Genomic DNA, 21,850 nt, shown 5'->3' with positions numbered 1-21,850 from the left:
AGTATCGTTGTTTGTTTTAATTCTTGTTTAATTTTTAGTCCTGGCCTCCTAGGTATCACTCCTGCATCTGCATGGCTCTTTATGCTCTTTATTTATTGTTCACATAACTCTGACCATGTGAACAGCATTCCAGATCCTCAGGAATATGTCAGAGGTGTTCCTGGCCCACTGTGGACGTGTAATTACCTAGATCTTCCTTTTAAATTTTTGGCTGGGCTCCTTCTTGCCCAGCTGATATCATAGCCTTAGGAAGTCATGACATTTACCTTCCTTGACTGCTATTGGTCTCTACTGTTATCAGCTATGCCCTGGGAATAAAGCTTTTCTATGAAGCTCTAAGTCAGGTTAAATAGTAGCAAAGCTCTAGGGGCAGGGTTTTTTGCAGAGTTCCAAGTCACCTCAGCCCCCTCCGGTAGCAGCAAGACTGCTGGTCTTCAGGTTATCATTCTAAAGAGTTGGTAGGGAGATGGGAGTATTCTTAAATTAAAATATCATAGACTTGGGGCACCTGGATGGCTCAGTCGGTTAAGCATCCAACTTTGGCTCAGGTCATGATCTTGTGGTTCATGAGTTCAAGCCCTGCATCGGGTTCTGTGCTGACAGCTCAAAGCCTGGAGCCTGCTTCAGATTCTGTGTCTCCCTCTCTCTCTGCCCCTCCCCTGCTCATGTTCAGTCTCTCCCCTCCCCCCATTTCTCTCTCTCTCAACAATAAATAGAAACATTAAAAAAAAATTCAAGTGTCATAGACTTCACTGTTCTAACTTAGGCTCAGGAGTTTTTCTTTAATAAGTACTTTTAATTTGTGGTATATCTTTGGTTAAATTTCCAGAGTTCTGAAATGGTTGATTTTGATAATCTTGCCAGTGTTGTCATTTTCTGAGGGGAGAGAATTTTCTGAGGTACTAACTCCACCATCTGGAAGTCTCACCTCTGGCTAATACATTTTTTGATCACTTTACTGCAAGGGTCAACCTGTCAGACCAAGCCTGTGGTCACAATGTGGGACTCTGTTCCCAGTATTGTTATGTGAAATACTGACAAGTTCGTAAAAATCTTGAAATTTTTATCTTATACATTCTTAACATATTTTGTTTGGTTGGGATATAACCACCCCTACCCAAAAAGAGGTTTCATGACATCCAGTCCATCCACTATCCAATATTCATTCCCTCCAACATTCACTGAGCAGTCGCTGCCCTGGAATAGTGCAAGGTGCTAGAGAGACAGTGGTGGCAACATGAAGACTGTAGAATAAATTGGACTTAAATTAGTGTTGTGTCAATTACAGCCCATTTCAAAATTTACTCTCTAAAATTATACGGTATAAAATATAGTATCTGATCTTTGATTTTGTCTTTCAGTTTGAACTCAGAAAAGCTAAGGAAATTTATTTCTTCAGACTTTTATACTAGGAAAATTTTAAGCAGTAAATATTTTTGAATCACAGTTTTCCATAAAGAACCCATGCTCATTTCAAGATAAGATACAGGAATCCAAGTTTAGGATTGAGAGAGTATTGAAAATGACAGTGAGAAACAGATAATCATGCAAATCTTTGATGAAATGAACCTTTTGCCCATTTTAAAGGCATTACCTGAAAATCTGGCAAGTAAATTGCAATGATCAGAGTTATTCATATTCAAATTCATAGCCATGTCTACTCATGGCATTGATTGCCCCAGATGTGCTAGTGTTGTAAAAAAGACATTAAGACTAATTTTTAAATATTTAAAACACTGTTTTCACTAGAGAACTATGGCATTTCCAATTTTCAAAAATACTTTTTTGATTTGAAGCTAGTTCTTACAATGGAAGCTAATGTTGATTGAAGACTTGATGTCACATCATAGTTTTGCTTTCTCCTTGAGGCAGACTTCTCCCAATGCAGTAACCATAATCACTTATGTCAGTCCTCTGGAAGGAGCAATCACATCAAGATATGTGGCTCCTGTCAATCAGTGCTTCTCCCTCACCTCCCTTCCTTCCTCTGCCCATTCTTGCTCCCTGCATCTTTCTTCCTTATCACTTCCCCCCTTCTCTGCTTCTCTTTTTGAGGGGGAGGTGGGATAGAGAGTGCTACCCTGACAGGTCCATTCTATCAAAGGAATTTCTAAGGTCACAGAGTTTTTATAAAGGAAGGGACAGACTTAAAGATAATGCTTTCAGTGCCAAAAAAAGAACCCAAACAAAATAAAAACAAGCCCAAAAACTCTCTAAGGTGTTCTTAATAGATAGATAATCATTCAACCAGAGCACAAAGCACAATTTTTCATTTTAGGTTATATTTTGGTTCTAAATCTACTTCCATCTGGAAGCAATCACATGGTGTTGTGAACTCAGAGTTAGAAACTATGAAAACTAAAATCTAGGCCTGTATTTTCTTCTAACATGTGATATGATTTGAGCCAGTGTATTAACATCTTTTGGTTTCAATATCCTTATTTGTAAAACAGATTTCTCATTTACTGTACCTATTTCCCATAGCTTGTTTCATAGGAGACATAAACCACTTTGTAAGACATTCACATACAAATAGGTTAGAAGATTTACAACCTCTTTGTCAACCTTCAAAGGGTGGGGTGGTGTTTGCTAAACCATTTTAACTTTGATAGTTACTCTACAAGCATTTGAACCCCATTACTGTAAATTAGCATTTAGACCAACTTTAGCCAAAGCCTGCCCTATATAGATCCATAGATTCCTGAGAAATACAGAAGTAATTCTGATTGCTGGCTTATTAGAATATTCTTTCTATTTATGGTAATGTCAAAAGAGATACATTTAAATACATATCCTCATTCTAAAAGTAGGGCACTGTAATTTATAATTATTTCCAAAAAATTTTATTTCTTACCTTGTTATCATTCTTCCCAAGGTGATTCTTTATTATGTCCTCACTAAAAATAACAAACACCAAAATATCTACAATATAAAATCAGTAAGCAGAAAACTAATGTGATCTTTTTCACTAAATATTAATCATTTTTAAGACTGAGCAGAATGTAAATGCAATAAGCTATCTTCAAACTGGAATTCACCCAGCAGAGCTCCTAGGGTGCTCTGTAACAAAGGCTAGAACTTTTCAAGAAAATTACTGCAACTTGATATGGAACATATCATTTTCCATTAGATGTTTAAAGTGTTTGTATGTATAGCCATTTAGACCTAACTTATAGTATATTTTTCTCCAAACTACAATGCAATGCTAAACTGTAAAGACTACAGAGGGGTGCCTGGGTGGCTCAGTTGACTAAGTGTCTGACTAAGGCTCAGGTCATGATCTCACAGTTTGTGAGTTCAAGCCCTGCGCTGGGTATTGACAGCTCGGAGCCTGGAGCCTGCTTCAGATTCTGTGTCTCCCCCTCTTTCTGCCCCTCCCATGCTCATGCTCTGTCTCTCTGTCTCTCAATAATGAATAAATGTTAAAAAAAAAAAGGAATTAAAAAAAAAAGACCATAGAGAAAGAATAACTAAACAATAGATAAAATAGAAGCTTCAGACTGAGCCTCAGGTTTGCCTTTTGTTATAACAGATTCTATGCTGTGGTATAAAGAAAACCACATACATTATTCTACAAATATAGCACGATTTTTAATAGAGATACACTTCCTGCTTGAAGATTTAATCACACTTTTTTGTTGACCTTTACCTTTATATGTGTAATATCCTGAAATCAGGCAGAGATAGCGGAAAATGGACACCCATCTTTTTGAAGAATGATCTCTCATTCTACTCTGATAAAATATGATCAGTGACTTTGAATTCTATGAAAAGCCTTTATGGGATGAATCCTTTGAGTTCTCAATGAATGGATGTTAGTGGCATTTACATGGTTATTCAAGATGAAAGGTGCTGCTAAATATCTGCCTGTGTGAGTGGCCATGGCCATGGCCATATCTATGTCTACCACAGTCAGGTAAATTGGTATTAAAGAACTATGTACCTGGGCATCTGGGTGGTTCAGTCAGTTAAGCATCCAACTCTTGGTTTCGGCTCATGATTTTATGGTTCATGAGTTCAAACCCCACATCATTGAGCTCAATACTGAGAGTGCGGAGCCTGCTTGGAATTCTCTCTCTCTCTCCCCCCCTCTCTCTGCCCTCCCCTGCTTGCTCTCCTCCTCTCTCTTTCAAAATAAATAAACTTAAAAAAATTAACAACTATGTATCATTATGTAGTCAATATAGGCAGGCATAATTTTGATACTGTTTGCTAACTATCATAAATAATCCCCTATTTTTAAATTTACTTTTTATTTAAAAATTTTTGTTAAGTTTTATTTATGTTTGAGAGAAAGACAAAGCATGAACAGGGGAGGGGCAGAGAGAGAGGAAGACACAGAGTTTGACACAGGCTCCAGGTTGAGCAGTTAACACAGAGCCCGGCACAGGGCTCAAACCCATGAACCATGAGATCATGACCTGAGCTGAAGTCAGATGATTAACTGACTGAGCCACCCAGGTGCCCCAATAACCACCCCTTTTTTAAAATTTACTTATTTATTTTGAAAGAGAGAGAGTGCAGAGGAGAGGCAGAAAGAGAGGGAGAGAAGGAATCCCAAGCAGGCTGTCCCAAGCAGTGCACTGTCCCTGCAGAGCCCAACATGGGGTTCAAACTCACTAACTGCGAGATCATGACCAGAGCCAAAATCAAAAGTAGGATGCTTAACCAACTAAGTCACCCAGGGGCCCCATCATAACTCCCCTTTTATAATTCCAACTGAGTTATAGAGGAGGCAGCAAGTGTTCATTTTATACACGTTATTCTTGGATACTTCCTCCAACAGTAAGAAAATGGTCTAAATGCAGTACTTGGCATCACTGTTCACACACAGCAAAAGGAAGGAGAAAGAACTGAGCAGTTACCTTGTCCATAGCAAGCACCCAGCTTGGGAACACTGTCAGGGAAGGTTCTCTCAAGGAGAGACCCATGTGATGTATGTATGGGAAAAAACTTCTGGTTTTACCTATTTACCGTGTGGTTGAAATTGCTTTCTCTTTGGTACTCTAGAGACTTAGATTGAAACAGACATGAATCACCAAGAGTTTTTTTTTTTTTTTTTTTTTTTGCAAAGAATTTCATGATTGGTTTTCTTTATGTCATTTTTAGGCAATGAGCCCATCAAAATATGGATTTTTTTTCCAAACAATGACATTATCCACAAGATCAGTTCTTTTTTTTATTTTTTAATGAACATTTAAGGTTCATATACAAAAGCTAACAGAGCAATTAGTCAGTCATGAAATAAGTACAAGGAAATAAAATGGAAAATAACTCAATTACAGTTTCTCACCACTGAAGCACTACACGCTGGCTGCAGCAAGAGGTGGTCAATGTTTCAGCTAGTGAATGCATGGACCAAATGCCAAGACTGTCATCACATAACTTTTTGTTTTAACATTTCCTTTTATTTCACTGATCATTATTCAGTTGGATGGGGAGGTGGGGGTGGGGAGAAATGTTTCTTTTCCAAAATAAAGAAAAAAAGGATTTTTTTAAGCAGTTAAATTTTTCCCTGGGGAAATATTTTATCTGTTCATATAGCATATCATATATTTCTGTTATTAAATTTATCTGCATAAATATTTGCCTAATCTATTTCTTAATGTAATATCATGCAGTACTTTCTAATTTCAGAACAGTAAGAATTATCAAAGGCAATTAGTTTTGTACATAAATGCCCACAGTTTCCTTTTTAATGAAAAATGTGCTCTTTGTGATCTATGTTTCTTCCAAGAGAGTTGGTCAAGTAATAATCATGGAGCATTTCCTAAAATATTTATTTGCTGGGAAAATTTGTATGAAATGACATTTGAAGTATAAAAAACATTGTTAGGTAACACTTGGAACAGTTAAAAATATACTTATCTTGTTTGTAAACTATCAGTGTAAGATACTGAGTATCTGAGTGTCAGAGCCATTGTCTCCTGTTTTTCTAGAAAGTTGTTTGTTTTGTTTATCAATGTGACATCTTTGAATCATCTGACATTATATATAGAAACATCAAGGCAATATTATTTGTACATATTTTTAAACATGCAAAAATTTCCTGAAAGAGAGTGCCCGAATATGGAGTCCCTCTGAGTTCAACCTCTCCTTGGTAACCATTCTGCTGGAAGTATGGCTCTCCTGGAGTTTGGGAGTGTGGTGAGTTATTTTGGAGGGGCAGCCCCTTTAATCACCGGTTCCCTATTCAAATATGTTGCCCAGTAAACTAAGTTGAAAGTGCCAAACAAGACTGGGAATACAATTCGGGACATTTTGTCAATCTTGCTGATGCTGTTGTAAGTCTTTTTGTTTTCAGAAGTTTTCTCTTCGGAAGGCTTTACTGAGGCTGAAGATGCATTTGAGGTCCCTGCCGGGGTCTGTTCCTTTGGGATGTTGGGGGGGTGGGTCATCTTCCCAGTAGTATAAGCATTTGTTGACTTACTTAGTATGAGTTCCCGCTCCTTCTTCTGCAAAATATATAATAAGACTGTAAGGGCATGCTATTTTCAGGCAATTGTCAAATCATTTCTGAAAGTTCTAAAGGTTTATCTCTCAAGAGAGATAGAGAAACATCAGCTTAGCTCTAGGGGAGGGAAGTTCTCCACAGACTTCTAAGCCTACAACACCACATGGCCAGTCTTGAACATGAAATTCTAGAATGACAAAGTAATTCTAAATCAGAATAGTGGTTATCTTTGTTGAGGTGGAGACTATAAAGGGCTTTGTTGACTGGGAAGTGGCATAGTGAACTTTTTGGAGAACTGGTGATATTCTCTATCTCGACAGGGATTTGGCTTACACAGATGAACTCATCAAATGTATCCTTGGTATCTGTGCATTTTACACTATGCAAATTTTTCTTTGAAAGAATCAAATGGTAAACAAATATTGAACCCTTGTTAATGATATACATATATTTACATGTATATAAATATATTTAGTGGGAAATATAGTGTCCTTTAACATTTACTCTGGAATGCATAAGAGTATAAAGGTGGTTTGAGGATGAGTGAATGGATAGATAGATGAAAATTAGACAGTAATGACAGATTTTCATTCTGAAATTCTTTAAACATCACAAACATTTGTTTGCAAATGTATAAAATAAAATGCTGCAAAAAGCTGTTCCTTAATATAGTGCCATTAAATAAAATTTATTTGCGAAAACACAGGAAAGTAACTTAAAGGAAATATGTCAACCATAAAAACTATGAAAATGATAACAAATAGGAAGGAAGCACATAGAGCAAGGAGTGAGAGGAAGTAAGTGAAAAGAGAGGAAGAATCAATATGGAACCAGATGCAGAGAGCATGGGGACATGGTGAGAGAGGCTACACCAGTCCTGGGCTACAGTAGGGACCCTCTGGCCTACTCTTCAGAAATACTACAGTTCTTTGATACATCAGTGATCATGTGCACACCCACACTGGTCTGCCAAAAGAAACTGATAAGCATAACTATGAATTTACTGCCTTGAATGGCTCCCAACTCTTGGTGTAGCCAAGAAAAGAACAGATGCTTTAGAAGATACTAATCTCTGTTGATAACATGTGTTTTACTTGGGGGAATGAGCAGTAGTACAGAATTCAGCACAATTACAATGGCTGTGGTATTCATTGAGATGTGTCCCAGTCCCCCTTCTAGGTCCACCTGCTGCTCAGCTGCAGACAGAGCAGCCAGGAGACAGCCTTCAGCTCCAAATCATTCAGGGCTGACTTCAACTTCTTCCTCTGCTGAAAGTCACTTCCTCTCTGTTCTTTCATCTGTATTCATCCTTACAAACTACCTTGCACTCCAAACTCTTACCTGGCATTTGCCTCTGGAGATCCCAACATGTGACAATGGTGAACACAGTCTATTTTTCAGGCTTTATACTTCTAAGTAAAAGTCAATTTACGTGAGTAGGCTAACACTATGTTTAATAATTCATGTGCATTACCCATGTCTCATAGTATGACTTGCCCACCCAAATGTCTTTAGATGCCCTGATGCTTCAACTGCACAGAACCTTTCAGGCCTAAGTGGTGGGATTCTCCAGCACTACAGCCTTTGAAGGACAACATGAAGCACTGAAGTTCTACAAGACAGTGAGGCATGCTGCTTATTCTAAAAGATCAGTGCTAATCTAGGACTAGGTAAACCATGTTAGCTTCATTCCTCCCTCTCCAAAGGTCTTGCCAGCCAGATCTATGGCAAGTAGTAATAACAGTGGGGCCAAGTGTGAAAGTGGAGGCTGACAAGGATGGTGAGCCTACCTGACAACATTTTAGGGCTCTCCATTCATTCCTTCCTCCTAGATTCAGAGATGTGTGCCTGAAGGCCTCAATTCATGCAATAAACTCCCATCTGCTCTTGTACTCATACTTGAGTATCTCCAGTCCACTGTCACATAGCCATCAAAACCCAGACCCTTAGCAATCATTTCACTTCAGGCAACACAGGGCTGGGCATTGGGAAGCCCTCTTTCCCAATTCCATTCATGCTCCTCCCCCAACAAACATCCTCCATAGCTCCTTTTGTCTTTACCATCAAGTCCAGAAGATTGGGTCAAAAATCTCTAGTTTGCCTCTACAAATGTTTTCCCAGTCACCACCAATCCACTGTGGTCAGCTAACTCCTGTGCCCCCACTCCATCCCCAACCCCAAAAACATCCACTCCTAAGGTTGCTACTTGTCAGGGCCCTCCCTCCTATCCTGTCTCCTTTGAGAGGGCCCAGCACAGACCCCACTTGGCCTTCCTCCAACCAGGCAAGCTGGACTTTAAAATGAGTTTTCCATGACTGGAATTCTGACATGGGAAGGGATACCTGGCCCTTGGAAGTGAGAAGAATCAGATGTGTCAGCTTAAGTCATAACCTCTGACTTTTACCGGAAAGAAAATAGTTGTGTTAAATGCAAAAAGCAAGCATGAGGCCACCGATGAGACACTGATGAGTGTCCTCAACAAAAAGAGACAGCCCTGGGCGGCTGTTCCTGGTTTGTGGCCCTGACTGGGAGGTCAGGCCAGACAATTCTAGTCTTCTATAATACTTTCCAGGACTCCCTTCATGCTGAATTTTCACAGGACAGATTTTTATTTCAAGTCTACTTTGATAACTTTGATCTACTCTTCTTCAGAGCAAAGGTTTTGCTTATTTGTTTAATGCATGGTGTAATTAGCAGTTTATCAAATGCTGTTTCATTTTCTGCTCCATGTAGATTATTCTCACCTCCCCAAGGACATGGTTCAGCTTGGAATTCTGTGCAACCTTTTTTCTTCAAATATTCCTTAGATTTAGGCACAAATCACCCTCTAAATACCTGATAATTAATTGCTTTGAACAGAGTAATGCTTTCCACAATAACTGTGCATCATTAAGTGAACAAAATCATCTCTTCCTCAGGTAGGGTTTGCTGCCTCCAGTAAGCTGCATGCTCTCCACATGCCCTTAAAGCCACCCTGCAGAAGATCTACTGTATGGTGTAGTGGCAAAAGAGAGTGACAGAGAATATACAATTCAGAACCGGACAAGTAGTCACTGAACAGACAGAAGGTACGTTAGCAAAAATAGCAGACCTATGTGTAAACAGCTCAAGCCATTCACCTGACATCAGACCTTTTGCTTGATCAAAGCTAATGATTCAAAACAAAGTTGAAATAGGACCTGTTGTAAGTAAGACTTGGTAGAGACCCTCAACACAGGGAAGGAGTCCTTTTTTTGTTGGGGGTGGGTGGGAGATAAGGAGGAGAAACACTTGTCTTATATTTGATATTTTGTACCATAAATGTTTTCTGTGGAGGAAAGGGGGAAAATGTAGTCAGTACCTTGACCTTGGCTGCTTCTGAGGCTTTTTTGCCATCCCAGGCCCAGCCTCTCTTTGTGAAATAGTTGACGGTGGCAAACTCAATCAGCGCAGAGAACACGAAAGCATAGCACACAGCTATGAACCAGTCCATGGCTGTCGCATAAGCCACTTTGGGTAGAGAGTTCCGAGCACTGATGCTGAGGGTCGTCATGGTCAGCACCGTGGTCACCCCTGTGGTGGTTGGGGACGGTGTGGGAGGGGGTGGGTAGGGAGAATGGAAACAGGGATCAGTACTGGCCCCCAGACCCCAGTATAACACCCCTGACCATAACAGATGAAGACAGGAAAGGAAATAGTTACCTTTATCAGTGAACTAGTTATCTTTACCAGACAGAACCTCCCTCTCTACAGTTTCATAACATTTAACACACTCATAGCATTTATTTGCTATTTTATTGCTTATTTTATTTAACTTATTAATTGGCTCCTTCCTCGAGAATACAAGCTGAGGAGGGTAGGGATTGGGTCCGATATATACACATACTCTGTGTCCCCATTGTCTTGAACCAAGCAAATAGCAAATAGCTCTTGTTCAACAAAGATGTGTTGAATAGGTAGTGTTCCTCTGTTCCATGGGGGTAATACCCAATGGAGAACAGGTAATGACATTCACATAGCATCTGGTGAAGTGTTTCACAAAAATTTGCTAGGCACCCTATGAATAGTGGACTCAAGGCAACCTGAAGAGACAAACCTGCTTTTACATGTATTAACCCAACTTGCAGACCTTGAGGAACTGAGAAGCTGAGTGCAGTAGAAGCACCATGTCTGAATCTGAGTCTCAGTACTTTCCTCCATCCAAGAGGGATCAATGTCCCCTAAAAGCCACTGTGCAGGGTGTCTGTGGCCAGTGTGCCTTGGCTTCTGTGGAAACATTGCAGTGATCATGCAGCAAGGCCAGATACGTGGAGGGGAACGTTCAGGACTGGCAGATTACAAGCCATCTATATAGCATCCACTAAGTGCCAGATTGATTTAAGCTACATTCTGGATGGGTGTAATTATCCCCATTCACAGGTGACATGTTTAAAGATTTAAAAATACTTAGCAATGTACCCCATTTCGCTAGCTGACAACTGAGAACCCATATTCAGACCAGGATCTGCAGGACCCTTATAACCCACACAACTTCCACATGCTCTGTGTCTTCCTCCTCACCACAGTTTTGTTTGCACAAGGGTGCACTTGTGTGCATAGGGTGTGGGCACAATGCACCTGCTATGGGCTGGATTGTGTTTGCCCAAAATTCATATGTTGAAGTCCTAACCTCCAGAACTTCAGAATGTAAACTAACTTGGAAATATAGCCTTTACAGAAATAATCAGGTTAAAATGAGATTGTTAAGGCAGGCCCTGATGCAACATGACAGGTGTCACAGACATGAACACAGGAAGAATACTGAGTAAAGACTGGAATTCTCTGTCACAAGCCAGGAAACTGCCAGAAACAAGGAGAGAGGCCTGAAATAGACCCTTCCCTTACAACCCTCAGAAGGAACAAGCTTTGCTGACCTCTTGATTTTGACTTGTAGCCTCCAGATCTGAGACAATTAATTTCTGTTGTTTAAGGCACTCAGGGCATGGTACTCTGTTATATAACCTTAGGAAACCAGTACAGCACCAAGTGCATAATGTCACTAGTGGTCACAGCAGCTTAGTTTTCATCCAATGTCATCCCTCAAAGGTATTTATATGTCCTTATTGAACATGGTACCATGTGTGGAATTAATAGAAATCCACTATTCTTAATAGAATAGAATCCACTTAATTCTTAATAGAATCAAGAGAAATCACTATTAATATTAATAAATTAAATATTAATTATTAAATAGTAGGCATCTTTGATTTTTCTTAGAAATCCACTTAATCATTGTACTTGGAAAGTGTTCTGGCATGACCTTTAACAGGCTTCTTGCAACTTCTTGGGTCCTTTAACACCCTAATGTGCATCTGGAATCTCCAAGAAGAAACAGATGCTAATATGCAACATTGTCCAAACTATTTTTTTTTCTCAGCCACCTACTAATGTTCCCCTAAAGACCTGGAGCCATAAGTCAACCTCCACACCTCTCCGAAACATTCCTGAAGCTAGATGAAGCAGGGTAAGTGAAGCTGGCCATGTAGGTGGAGGTAGAGAGATAGCCTGACAGGAACACTCCTGGGCCACTCACTTAGAAACTCCCTGGGCTCTCAAGCTTCCCACAGAATTATGGTAGTGGTAACATAAAATGCTGGTCACGATTACCTTCTTTTCAAGGGAAAGTGCAACAGTAAGAGCTGAGGCATGAAGTATACCTTACAGTTTAGAAATATGTGAGCATCCATTACCGCAACTGACCTGCAAAACTACCTTTAGTATCACTACTGAAATGCGAGGAAGCAGAATTTCCAGGTAAGAGTCAAATGCTGAACTATGTCTGCTATGCTGAGGTACCTCCTGAACTAGATCTTGCTAAACCTCATTTATGTCTTAGGGATGTCAAATGATGTTATTCTGCTAAATGGTTATCCTATATGTGTATGTATGTGTACATGTATATATTTGTATATGTATGTTTATATATATATGTGTATATAATATATATTTATTATTTATACATGAAAATATCCACATATTCATATCATAGACACCATATGATGGTATATATGATATATAGATATGTAATTTATTATTACCATACCACATATGGTATATTGAATGCTTGTTGGGAGTTAATTTTAAAGTGGTATCACGTTTCAAAGAAAACTGCTTGATAACGTAAAAAGCAGTACTTTAGGAGAAGTGTGAAAATACTGTAGCAAAATCTCACATAAGACAGATTGCTACCAGTTTCAAACCTAAAAAAAAAAAAAAAAAAAAAAAAAAAAAAAAGCCTACCAGCAAAAGCTTTTCAAAATGGAAACAATGATCAAATAGACCAAGTGTCATTTCCTAAAACCTTGTTAGAGTGCAATCCTAAATCCTTATCCTTAACATTGAATTCTTTACTAATTGGTCTGTTTGTTTTCCAGGTCACAGAACAGACAGCACTAGTCATTCAGAGGCTGTTCTTTGGGGGTAGTTAGAAGCAGTCACAAAACACCAGTGTAGGCCTGGCTTGGGGACACTCACCAAACACTGTCCTGGCAGGGACTGATTCTCTGTTCAGCCAGAAGGACACTTGTGACAAGATCACGGTCATTATGCAGGGAAGGTAGGTCTGGATGACAAAGTACCCAATCTTCCGCTTCAGATGGAAATGAGCTGTCATGATTGTGTATTCACCTGCAAATAAACAAATTAACTCGGGCAACCACCTGTCCTACAGTCCTGGCTATGGTTCCTGCCCCCGAACCAGAGGCAGTCCAGAAGTCCCCTTCTTTCCACCTTCCCACTGGACAACTATTTGTTTGTATTGTTAGGATGAAGGAGATGAAAGAGGATGCATAGATTTCTTAGCCGTCATTCTGTAAGTATTTTGAGCCCCAGCCTCTGAAGAGCCTTTCCTGCTGGATGTTTTTCCTGGGGAAAATCAGATTTGTGTGTTTTCCTAATCCCTGGTCACAATCTGTGCCACTCTCTGCCCACCCCCTCACTGCTACTGCCATCAGGATTTCAGGATTTAGCCTCTCCAGATATAACTCAGGACATCACAGAGCCCTGTTGCAGGTGGAGAATTGTTCTCCCTATTTCCCAGCCAGGGAAAGCTGGCAGGAGCTGGGGGAAAGCACTCCCCTCAGGCTCTGCACTCCGTGACAGACCCAGGTGGAGGGTGAAGAACAGCAGTTTGAGGAGGCCACTGGTCTGGCAGCCCCTCCCTCCTGCCACCTACCAGGGGAGATCGGGGCATTTCCTTGGAGATGCCCCAGTGCCTTCTCTGGATCTGCCTGGCTGTGTGGGAGGCCAGAGGGGACCTCCCACTCATTGCTGAGAATGACGCTGCCCTGATGGTGAACTGGTAAGGAGCTGAGATGGGTTGTGGTTGGAGGGTATATAAATGGATGTCAACTGGGAAGTCTTTAATGCTAGATTCCTTTTTCTGAAAAAAATATAGTTAACATATGACGTTGTATTAGTTTCAGTTGTACCACATAGTGATTCGACAATTCTGTACATTACTTAATGCTCACCATGATAAGTGTAGTCACCATCATTCACCATATAAGATAATAACAATTACTACTGTCTGTACTCTACGTTGTGCCTTTCATCTGTGTGACTGCTACCTGAATATACACCTCCCTAGGGAGATGGGGAGGCTGCTTTGAGGAGTGGAGGCAGAGTTAAGCTGATCTGAGGACAAGAGTTCTTTTGCTGAATTGCAAGGAGTAGATGGTGTGGCTGGGGAGCTGGATAGAACTGCAAAGTGGGGAGAAAGGGCTTGAGGCTGCCACTAATGCAGACCTGGGTGGGAGCCATCTGTTTGGGGGTGGGGGGAGGGTCTGCCAGAGACCAATGTGGAGCATTGGTACTTTGAGTCGGATAGCACAGATCTGCCATGTGCTATTGGAATCAAAGCCCAGAGCTCAGCATGGCCAGCTGTGGAGGTCCCTACGTGCCTTTTCTCTCAGCATGCCAGATGTCAGAGGCAGGGGGAACCATTAAGATCACATGTAGCAAAATCTGCCCCCTTCCAGAAAAAAAGACAAAATTCCTAGCAGTGTCTGCGACACACCGGCATTGGCAGGCCACATTTTCCCCATAGCCTGAAGGCAGGTCAGAGCAGCAGAGAGGGACTGAGCAGGTTTTATCACACCAGAAGGAAACAGCGACAAAGAGAAGGAGGATGAGCTATGTTTAATAGCAAGAACTGAATCTTTATAATGATCCAATGTTGCCTCTTCTTAACACCCAAGAAGAGGGGAAATACCAGTCTATTTCTCTGCAGTAGGGTTTGATATTACTCTCCTACTTATAATGTTTTTATTGTTGTTCTTTTCATTCTGTTTTTTTTTTAATTTGAGTATAGTTGACACACAATATTATACTAGTTTAAGGCGTACAACATAATGATTTAACAGGTTTATATGTTATGCCGTGTTTACCACAAGTGTATCTACCATCTGTCCCAATACATCCCTATTACAATATTATAGTATCATGGACAATATTCCTTATGCTGTGCCTTGTGTTTCTGTGACTTACTCATTCCATAACTGGAAGCCTGTATCTTCCACTCTCCTTCAACCATTTTGCCCATCCGTTCACCCCCTCTTTCATTTGTTTTATTTTTGAGTTAAGGGTAGCAATATCAGATAATGTTTTAAAAAAGACCATATTTTTAGAATGCAGATAGAGGCAGAAACCCCGTTTACACATTTTTAAAGAACTGTATGAAACAACTCCAAACAGCAGCATCCTCCATCAGCATGGCATTTCTTTACCCCAGACATCTGCCATGCTACCTTTTCACTTGTTCCCATAAAATTAGGCCTGCTTCCTCTTCCTTTCTCTTTAACTAGGCATCCACATGGTGCCACCATCCTCACCATGCTGCCAGGCTCTCTCCCCTCTCCCCAGGATGCCCAGCACCAGGCTAATGGGTAGGCTCTAGGAGCCTGTATGTAGAGGAGGCATGCACTCAATGTCCATGAGCTTCCTGCCAGCCCTGAGGTTTGTATCATTTGGAGCGCAGAACTCATCCCCATGACAGGGCCCATTCCATCCCTGTTATACTTTTCTTCTCTGCCATATGGAGACTCTCTGGCACCCTGGGGTCTCCTCCACTCCTGACTGCTGGGGCTGGGCCTCCTGTGGCCAGGAAGCAGCCAAGGATGCACCCTGCAGGTGCAGAACCTTGAACATATTCTGTTCCTTTGGAACACCTCACTCATTTTGAATCAGGTGAAGCCAGGCTTGCCCCTGTGTTACTCAGCCCGGCCCTATGTACATGAGAGTGAGAGCCTCTGCTTCTTTCTTGGTGAGGTCTCAGCTGTTTCTATTCTGCTTGGTTGTACTCCCCAAAATTCAACCCTTGGGAAATCTTCTTAGAAATTTTCAAAACCTCCTGGTAGGGGGAGCTGGTAAATAGGAGTACTTGTAGGAAGCTGTCTACCTTTCCTGAAAAGACTACTGCCTCTATGTCTCAATGCTGGGAGCAGGGACTGCATTATATAAGGAAGTCTATGTCACCTCCAGGCAGAGCCTACGATCACAGGGGCCTGCTCACATGAGGGCAAACACATCACAGATCAATGCCTCCCATGGCTCTTCATGCTGCTAGGCAGCCACTGCAGTTGGTGCCTCCGTGTGCAGCTGCAAGAACAGGGATCTGAATTGGAGGGCTCCCGTGGACAGCACCACACAACCACAGCTGTGCCCCAGCTTGCTAAGTAGAACTCAGGTGTTCCTAGGAGGCATGCCCCCTCCCCCCACCCCCAGCATGGTACAGGAACACTGAGCTCTCCCAGGGTGTGACATTCTATGTGCACTTGGTCTCACCTGTGCTGGTGCTGATGTTCTCAGTGCCTACTGTCTGCCCCATCAAGTGGTACTGGTTCAACCTGGAGCCATCTTCTGCCACCACCACTGACTTAGTGGTTCCATTAGTCCACACATAGACAACTTCGGAATTAGGATATGCATCTGTATTGGAGCGCAGAAGGTGGTATAAACATGGAATTATTTTCAGCCTGGCACAACCAACAATGTCTATAAAAGTAGCAAGAGAGATGGTTGGAAAGTTAAAGGACCTGAAGACTGCACAGGTGGTCAAACCAAGGCAGATGCCGCCACTGTTCAGGTAGGGCCTTCTCATTTCTAGAGATCTGAGTGGTCAGCAATCAGTGCCTGTTTCCCAGTATGTATTTGCTCTTTAGGGTACGCTATCACATGGGCTGAGACTACAGTGCCGGGGGCTCTCCCAGCTCTGTGGTGTTGAGCAAGTAACTTATGGTCTGTGCCTCAGTTCTTCCATCTGTAAAATGGGATGGTTACAGTAGCTACTTCTTAGGGCTCCTGCTATCATGATACAAGCTCCATAATGACCAAATTCGTAGAGCACGTGGAGGAGCACCTGAGTGCATCAGCTATGATAAAGGTTCCACTTTGCAACTGGTACTTATTGTCTTGTCTGACACTGTCCTGGTGGGAGGGTGGCATGGTAGATATGACCTGCGTTGGTGTCATGCCTATGAATGTTACTTTATATGGCAAAGAGCACTGTGCAGATGGAGTTAAGGCTATGGGCCTTTAAATCAGAAGATTATCCTGGATTAACCCAGTGCACCCAATATAATCACTTGAGCCCTTAAAAACAGAGAACTTTCTCCAGCTGGAGCCAGTCAGAAATCCGTCTCAGAGATATTTGAAGCATGAAGAAAGTACTTGGCTGTCATTGTTGGCTTTGAAGATGGAGGAAGGGGCCGTGGCAGGTTCTAGAGGGTAAGAATGACCCCCCAGGTGACAGCAAGCAGGAAACAGGGACTTCCAACCTACAGCCATGCAGAACTGAATCCTGCCAACAACCTGAATGAAGCTGGAAGTAGCCCTGCTACTGTCAGCACTATTGACACTATAATTCTAGCCTGTGGGACCCAGCACAGAGACATCAGGCAAACACACTGTATTCTGACCTATGAAACTATAAGACAATAAAGGTGGTTTTTCTTTTTTCTTTTTTTCCAACTTTATTGAGATATAATTGACATGTAGCATTGTTTAAATTTAAAATATACATTGTAATAACTTGATAGATGTATAAATTGTACAATGATTACCACAGTAAGGTTAGTTACATATTGATTTAAACTGCTAACTTTGTAATAACCTGTCATGCAGCAATAGGAAACTAGAACAGTTAGATGGAGAACAGAGGCTCTCTCCCAGAGGAGGGAGAAAAATACACATAAAACATACAACAGGTGAGTAATTGCTATGGAGAGCTACAAGTTATGAAGAGGGAAAAGGTACAATTTTAAGTGAGCTTCTCTAGGAAGACCTCACTTAGGAGACCCAAGAGATGTTCAGGAGCTGCCCACAAGGCTGTTAGCATCCCAGGAATGGATGCTATAAAGGTCCTGAAGCAGGAGCATGCCTGCAATACCTGAGGAGAAGCCAGGCAGGCAGTGTGGCTGGACAGGGAAGAGGGCAGAGGGAAGAGGAAAACATAAGATAAAACAGTGTCTCGAGGATATTTTATAGCTTTTGCTGTGAGCTAATCAGAAGACATGGAGGTAGGGATGGGGGATTAAGCAAATAAGTGACATATTATAACTTATGCTTTAAAATGATCTGTCTGGTTGAGATGGAAGAATAGAATGCCGGTGAGAACCAGACGGAAATAGGAGACTGCCTAAGGCAACATTGAAATAATCCAGGTGAAAGGGCACCTGGGTGGTTCAGTCAGTTAAGCGTCCAACTCTTAATTTAGGCTCAAGTCATGATCTCATGGTTCATGAGATCGAGCCCCACATCAGGCTCTGTGCTGACAGCACTGAGCCTGCTTCAGATCCTCTGTGTTGTTCTCTCTCTCTGGCCCTCCCCTCTCTCTTTTAGAAATAAATAAACATTAAAAAAAATCCAGGTGGAATACGACAGTGGTGGGCAATGGCAAAAAGAGGAGAAATTAGGGATACATGTTAAAGGGAAGATTTGTCCAGTTGCCAATGAATCATGTAACCTGTGACAGGAAGAAGGTGGCCAGGCTGGACATCTGGACAGTTCATTTGCACTTAGGATGGCAAAGATTCTGGAAGGACCTGGCTTCTGGTGAAATAGGAGCAGTGCAGGTACAATGTATCAGAAATGATACCTACAAGGGGTTTACTTGGGGATCCTGAGGGAGCAGCTGGCTATATAAGTTAGTTCATGGGAATGGTACCGAGTTAACATGGGATCTCTCCAGTTGCTAGCATATGGATGTCAACTGAAGCCTGGGCTGATGAGATCACCTGAGTAGTGTTGGTGGCTAAAAAAGGGTGGTAAATGACTTCCTAGCATGCTGCAGCGTGCAGAATATGAGAAGGTGAGGGGGAAACAGCAAAGCCACCGGAGCAGCAGGCACTATGGTGGGAGGGCACAGGGAATGTGCTGTCCAGGAGACCTGTGTCACAGACTTCAGATGATGGATCAGGAGTGGTCACAGGACCTAGCAGGATCTGGCCACCATGGCAAAAGCAGTTACATAAGAGCAGCTGGCTTTGAAGAACTGACAGGCTCATTTGTTCCAGTTGTCTCTTGAGGCCCCTGGAGGTAAGCCAGCATACCTGTCCCATGATCAGGCCCATGAATCTTGAATAGATGCCACATCCAACCACTTTGACACCTTTTGAACAAAGAGGTCTGCTTTGCTCCCAGCTGCTTAAGCAGAGCATGACCCTCAAGCACGTTTGAAAGGAACCATGTACCCATAGAGATGAGAAATCTGTAGATGTCTCAGGAGATGAGGGATGAACTGCAGAGGTCTGATGACACTGCTGGCAGGGGAGCCATCCCTCAGTATGACAGCATGCTCTGCGACTCTACTCCAAGCTGAGTAAGCCCACTGCACTGTGAAGGATCCCCTGGAGCAGCAATTCTATTAGATCAGGCCAACAAAACTATGCATTTGGATCAGTGATCTTAACAGGTAGAAGTCAGAAGAATGGGCTCTGGAATGATCAAGAGTTCTACTAAAAAGCATAGAAGTTTCTTTGCTAATGCACATCACTACCTTTATTCTTATTTATGTGCAAAAGAGTATCCATACAGTTGAAAAATAATGAAATCAGCATGTATGTTGCACTCAGCATAATACAGAGGAAAACAGAAGAAGCTTCACGACTCCCTGTGCATGACACACTGAAAACTCACATCCTCCCTACAAACTGGCATTCTGAATTTTATGATAACCATTGCACTATGTGCTTTGTAGTTTTACTTCCTGGACAGAAGCAGAAGTCAGTAAACAAAGTTGGTTTTTGTTTTGTTTTGTTTTGTTTTGTTTTGTTTTGTTTTTGGGCTTTGCCTATGTCTTCTTTGTGAAATCTGTTCATGTTTTGACTCATATTTCCTTTACATATTCTGACACTTTTCATTCTATGTATTGCAAATATCTTCAAATTTTTGGCTATTTCACTGTGTTCTTTTTTTTAATTTTTGATAAAATTAATGTTTGTCAAATTTATCAGTCTTTTCATTTTTCTGCATCTTATTTCAGAGGCCCTTGCTGTTCTGAGGTGCCACTATATTACATGTGCATTATCAAAGTTTTAACACATTGTCTTTCACCATTTGGGCCTTACTAGAAGTTGACTTCTGTATATATTTTCCACACAGAAGAATCCAATGGCATTTTCTCCATGTGATTTTCTGTGTTGCCACCAAAATTATTAAGCCGTCTCTCCCAGCCACTCACTTTCAGGGTTTGCTCTGCCAAGTAAGGTTTCTGTCATGCACTGGTTTTCTCTTTGCTGGGTCCTCTGCTAAGCTCTCTTTTCCTGTCCTGCTTTAAAAGACCCCAATAACTGGAAGGGTAACATACCCCTCTTTTCTTCTCCAGGGGCCCCTGCTTATTCCTCTGCTCACCCATACACATGTTGGAATTGGCTTAGGCTTCCATAAAAATACTCTGATGAGATTTATACTGGAACTGAGCTGGATGTATATATTATAGACTGGGGAGACATGACATCTTTTGGTATTGTATTTTTTTTAATTATGGACATGATGTGTCTCTCCATGTATTTAGGTCTTTGTAGTGAAAGTGCTTGACAATAAGTTTGTTTTTTTTTTTTTTTTAATTGTAAGACAAGCACCTGATGTTAAGCTTTTGATTGCTGAGGCATCTACTTCATGGCAGCCTTCTAGAACATACTGCTAGCTACACAACTAAATAAAGAGCCAGGCCACCCCACCCATGATATTCCCCTTTTAGAAAGCCCAGTGTGACCTAGATTGCTGACCACTTGAGTCACCCCACTTTTCCCTTCCTTTGCCCTAATTCTTGCTCTTATGGTTTAAATTTGACAATAAAGAATGAACTTGCCAAACCCTAGGCACCCCAACCTAGACCCAAATAAAGGAAAACTCTGGTTCTGTGCTCCCTCTTTCCCTCTCTCTACCTGTGACCTTGCCATATGCCCCCAGGTGTGCTGTGTACCTTCTAGGACTTGTGAGTAATAAATGTTTTTTCAAAGTTCCCTGATGACTATTGCTGAGATTAATCTTGCAATCATAATGAGAACCACAAGAGTTGGTACCACTACAGCACTGGCTCCACTAAGAGAAATGTCTGTAGGGTTTCACTATGAGTAATATGGCCAGGAAAGTGCCCAGGCATCCTAAGTGATAGCATCACTATTGATATAGGCTGAGGCCTACCCAAAAGTTTTCTATATTGAAATATTTTTAATAAGTTTGTATCATTCTCTATCTTTTTAAAAAGTTTATTTATTTTGAGAGAAGGAGAGAGAGAGCACATGCATGCATGCACAGGGGAGGGATAGAGAGAGAGAAAAAGCAGACTCTGTGCTATTGGGCAGAGCCCAACACAGAGCTCAAACTCATGAACCCATCCAGTCATGACCTGAGCCAAAATCAAGAGTTGGATGCTTAACTGACTGAGTCACACAGGCACCCCTCATTCTCTATCTTTTTGCTGGATGTCTCCTCCTAGATGTGTGATACTCAATATTCTTTTTCAGTAACCAGTGTACTCTGTCCTTGAGCAAAGGGCAAGTGATAAGCCAACTTACCAGAAAGTTGCTAAGCAAGGGTGGGGTCAGAACCATTAAAATGAGTGATGACTCTGTGATTTATCTGCATACTAATGATTTGAAATGGAAGTAAACAGAGTAGACTCCATTATAACAGTTAATGAAATATCATGGATGCTAGACTTCACTCACATTGCAGGTAAACGTTGAGTGGTATCCTTGCCTTTTTTTTAAATTAACATACCTTCATTTTCAAGTTTTAGGTAATATGTAACTATATTTTTCACATTAAAGCTTCCCTGACACAAGTACATACTGTTGTAATTTCCCTTCTCTCCTGGGGAGATGGGTGGCTCTCTCTCTGGAGAGATGAATGTGGGGGCTGATGATGCCTCTACCT

At 41.5% G+C, this 21,850-nt stretch overlaps 1 protein-coding gene and 1 long non-coding RNA gene across 3 annotated transcripts in view; one reads left to right on the top strand and one right to left on the bottom strand.

Moving 5' to 3' along the window:
- Positions 1 to 6,132: 6,132 nt before the first annotated feature.
- GABRA5 (gamma-aminobutyric acid type A receptor subunit alpha5) overlaps positions 6,133 to 21,850 on the bottom strand; it is a 79,507-nt gene continuing 63,789 nt past the window's right edge. The window contains exons 6-9 of one of the 2 annotated variants that reach the window (XM_047864613.1): positions 16,256 to 16,399; positions 12,947 to 13,099; positions 9,795 to 10,006; positions 6,133 to 6,455 (exon numbers count right to left, since the gene is read on the bottom strand). In XM_047864613.1, coding sequence (XP_047720569.1) covers positions 6,153 to 6,455; positions 9,795 to 10,006; positions 12,947 to 13,099; positions 16,256 to 16,399 — 812 coding nt within the window. In that variant the 3' untranslated portion in view covers positions 6,133 to 6,152. The remainder of the gene's footprint in view (positions 6,456 to 9,794; positions 10,007 to 12,946; positions 13,100 to 16,255; positions 16,400 to 21,850) is intronic. The other variant, XM_047864614.1, reaches the window with a different exon arrangement.
- LOC125169032 (uncharacterized) lies at positions 9,383 to 12,894 on the top strand. Its single transcript, XR_007153410.1, has 3 exons — positions 9,383 to 9,522; positions 12,092 to 12,226; positions 12,847 to 12,894. It is a non-coding gene; the product is annotated as an uncharacterized LOC125169032 (long non-coding RNA).

The sequence above is a fragment of the Prionailurus viverrinus genome, chromosome B3, assembly GCF_022837055.1.
Source record: "Prionailurus viverrinus isolate Anna chromosome B3, UM_Priviv_1.0, whole genome shotgun sequence".
NCBI lineage: Eukaryota > Metazoa > Chordata > Mammalia > Carnivora > Felidae > Prionailurus > Prionailurus viverrinus.
Note: the sequence above shows the minus strand (reverse complement) of the source record. Positions and strands in the feature narration are given on the sequence as shown.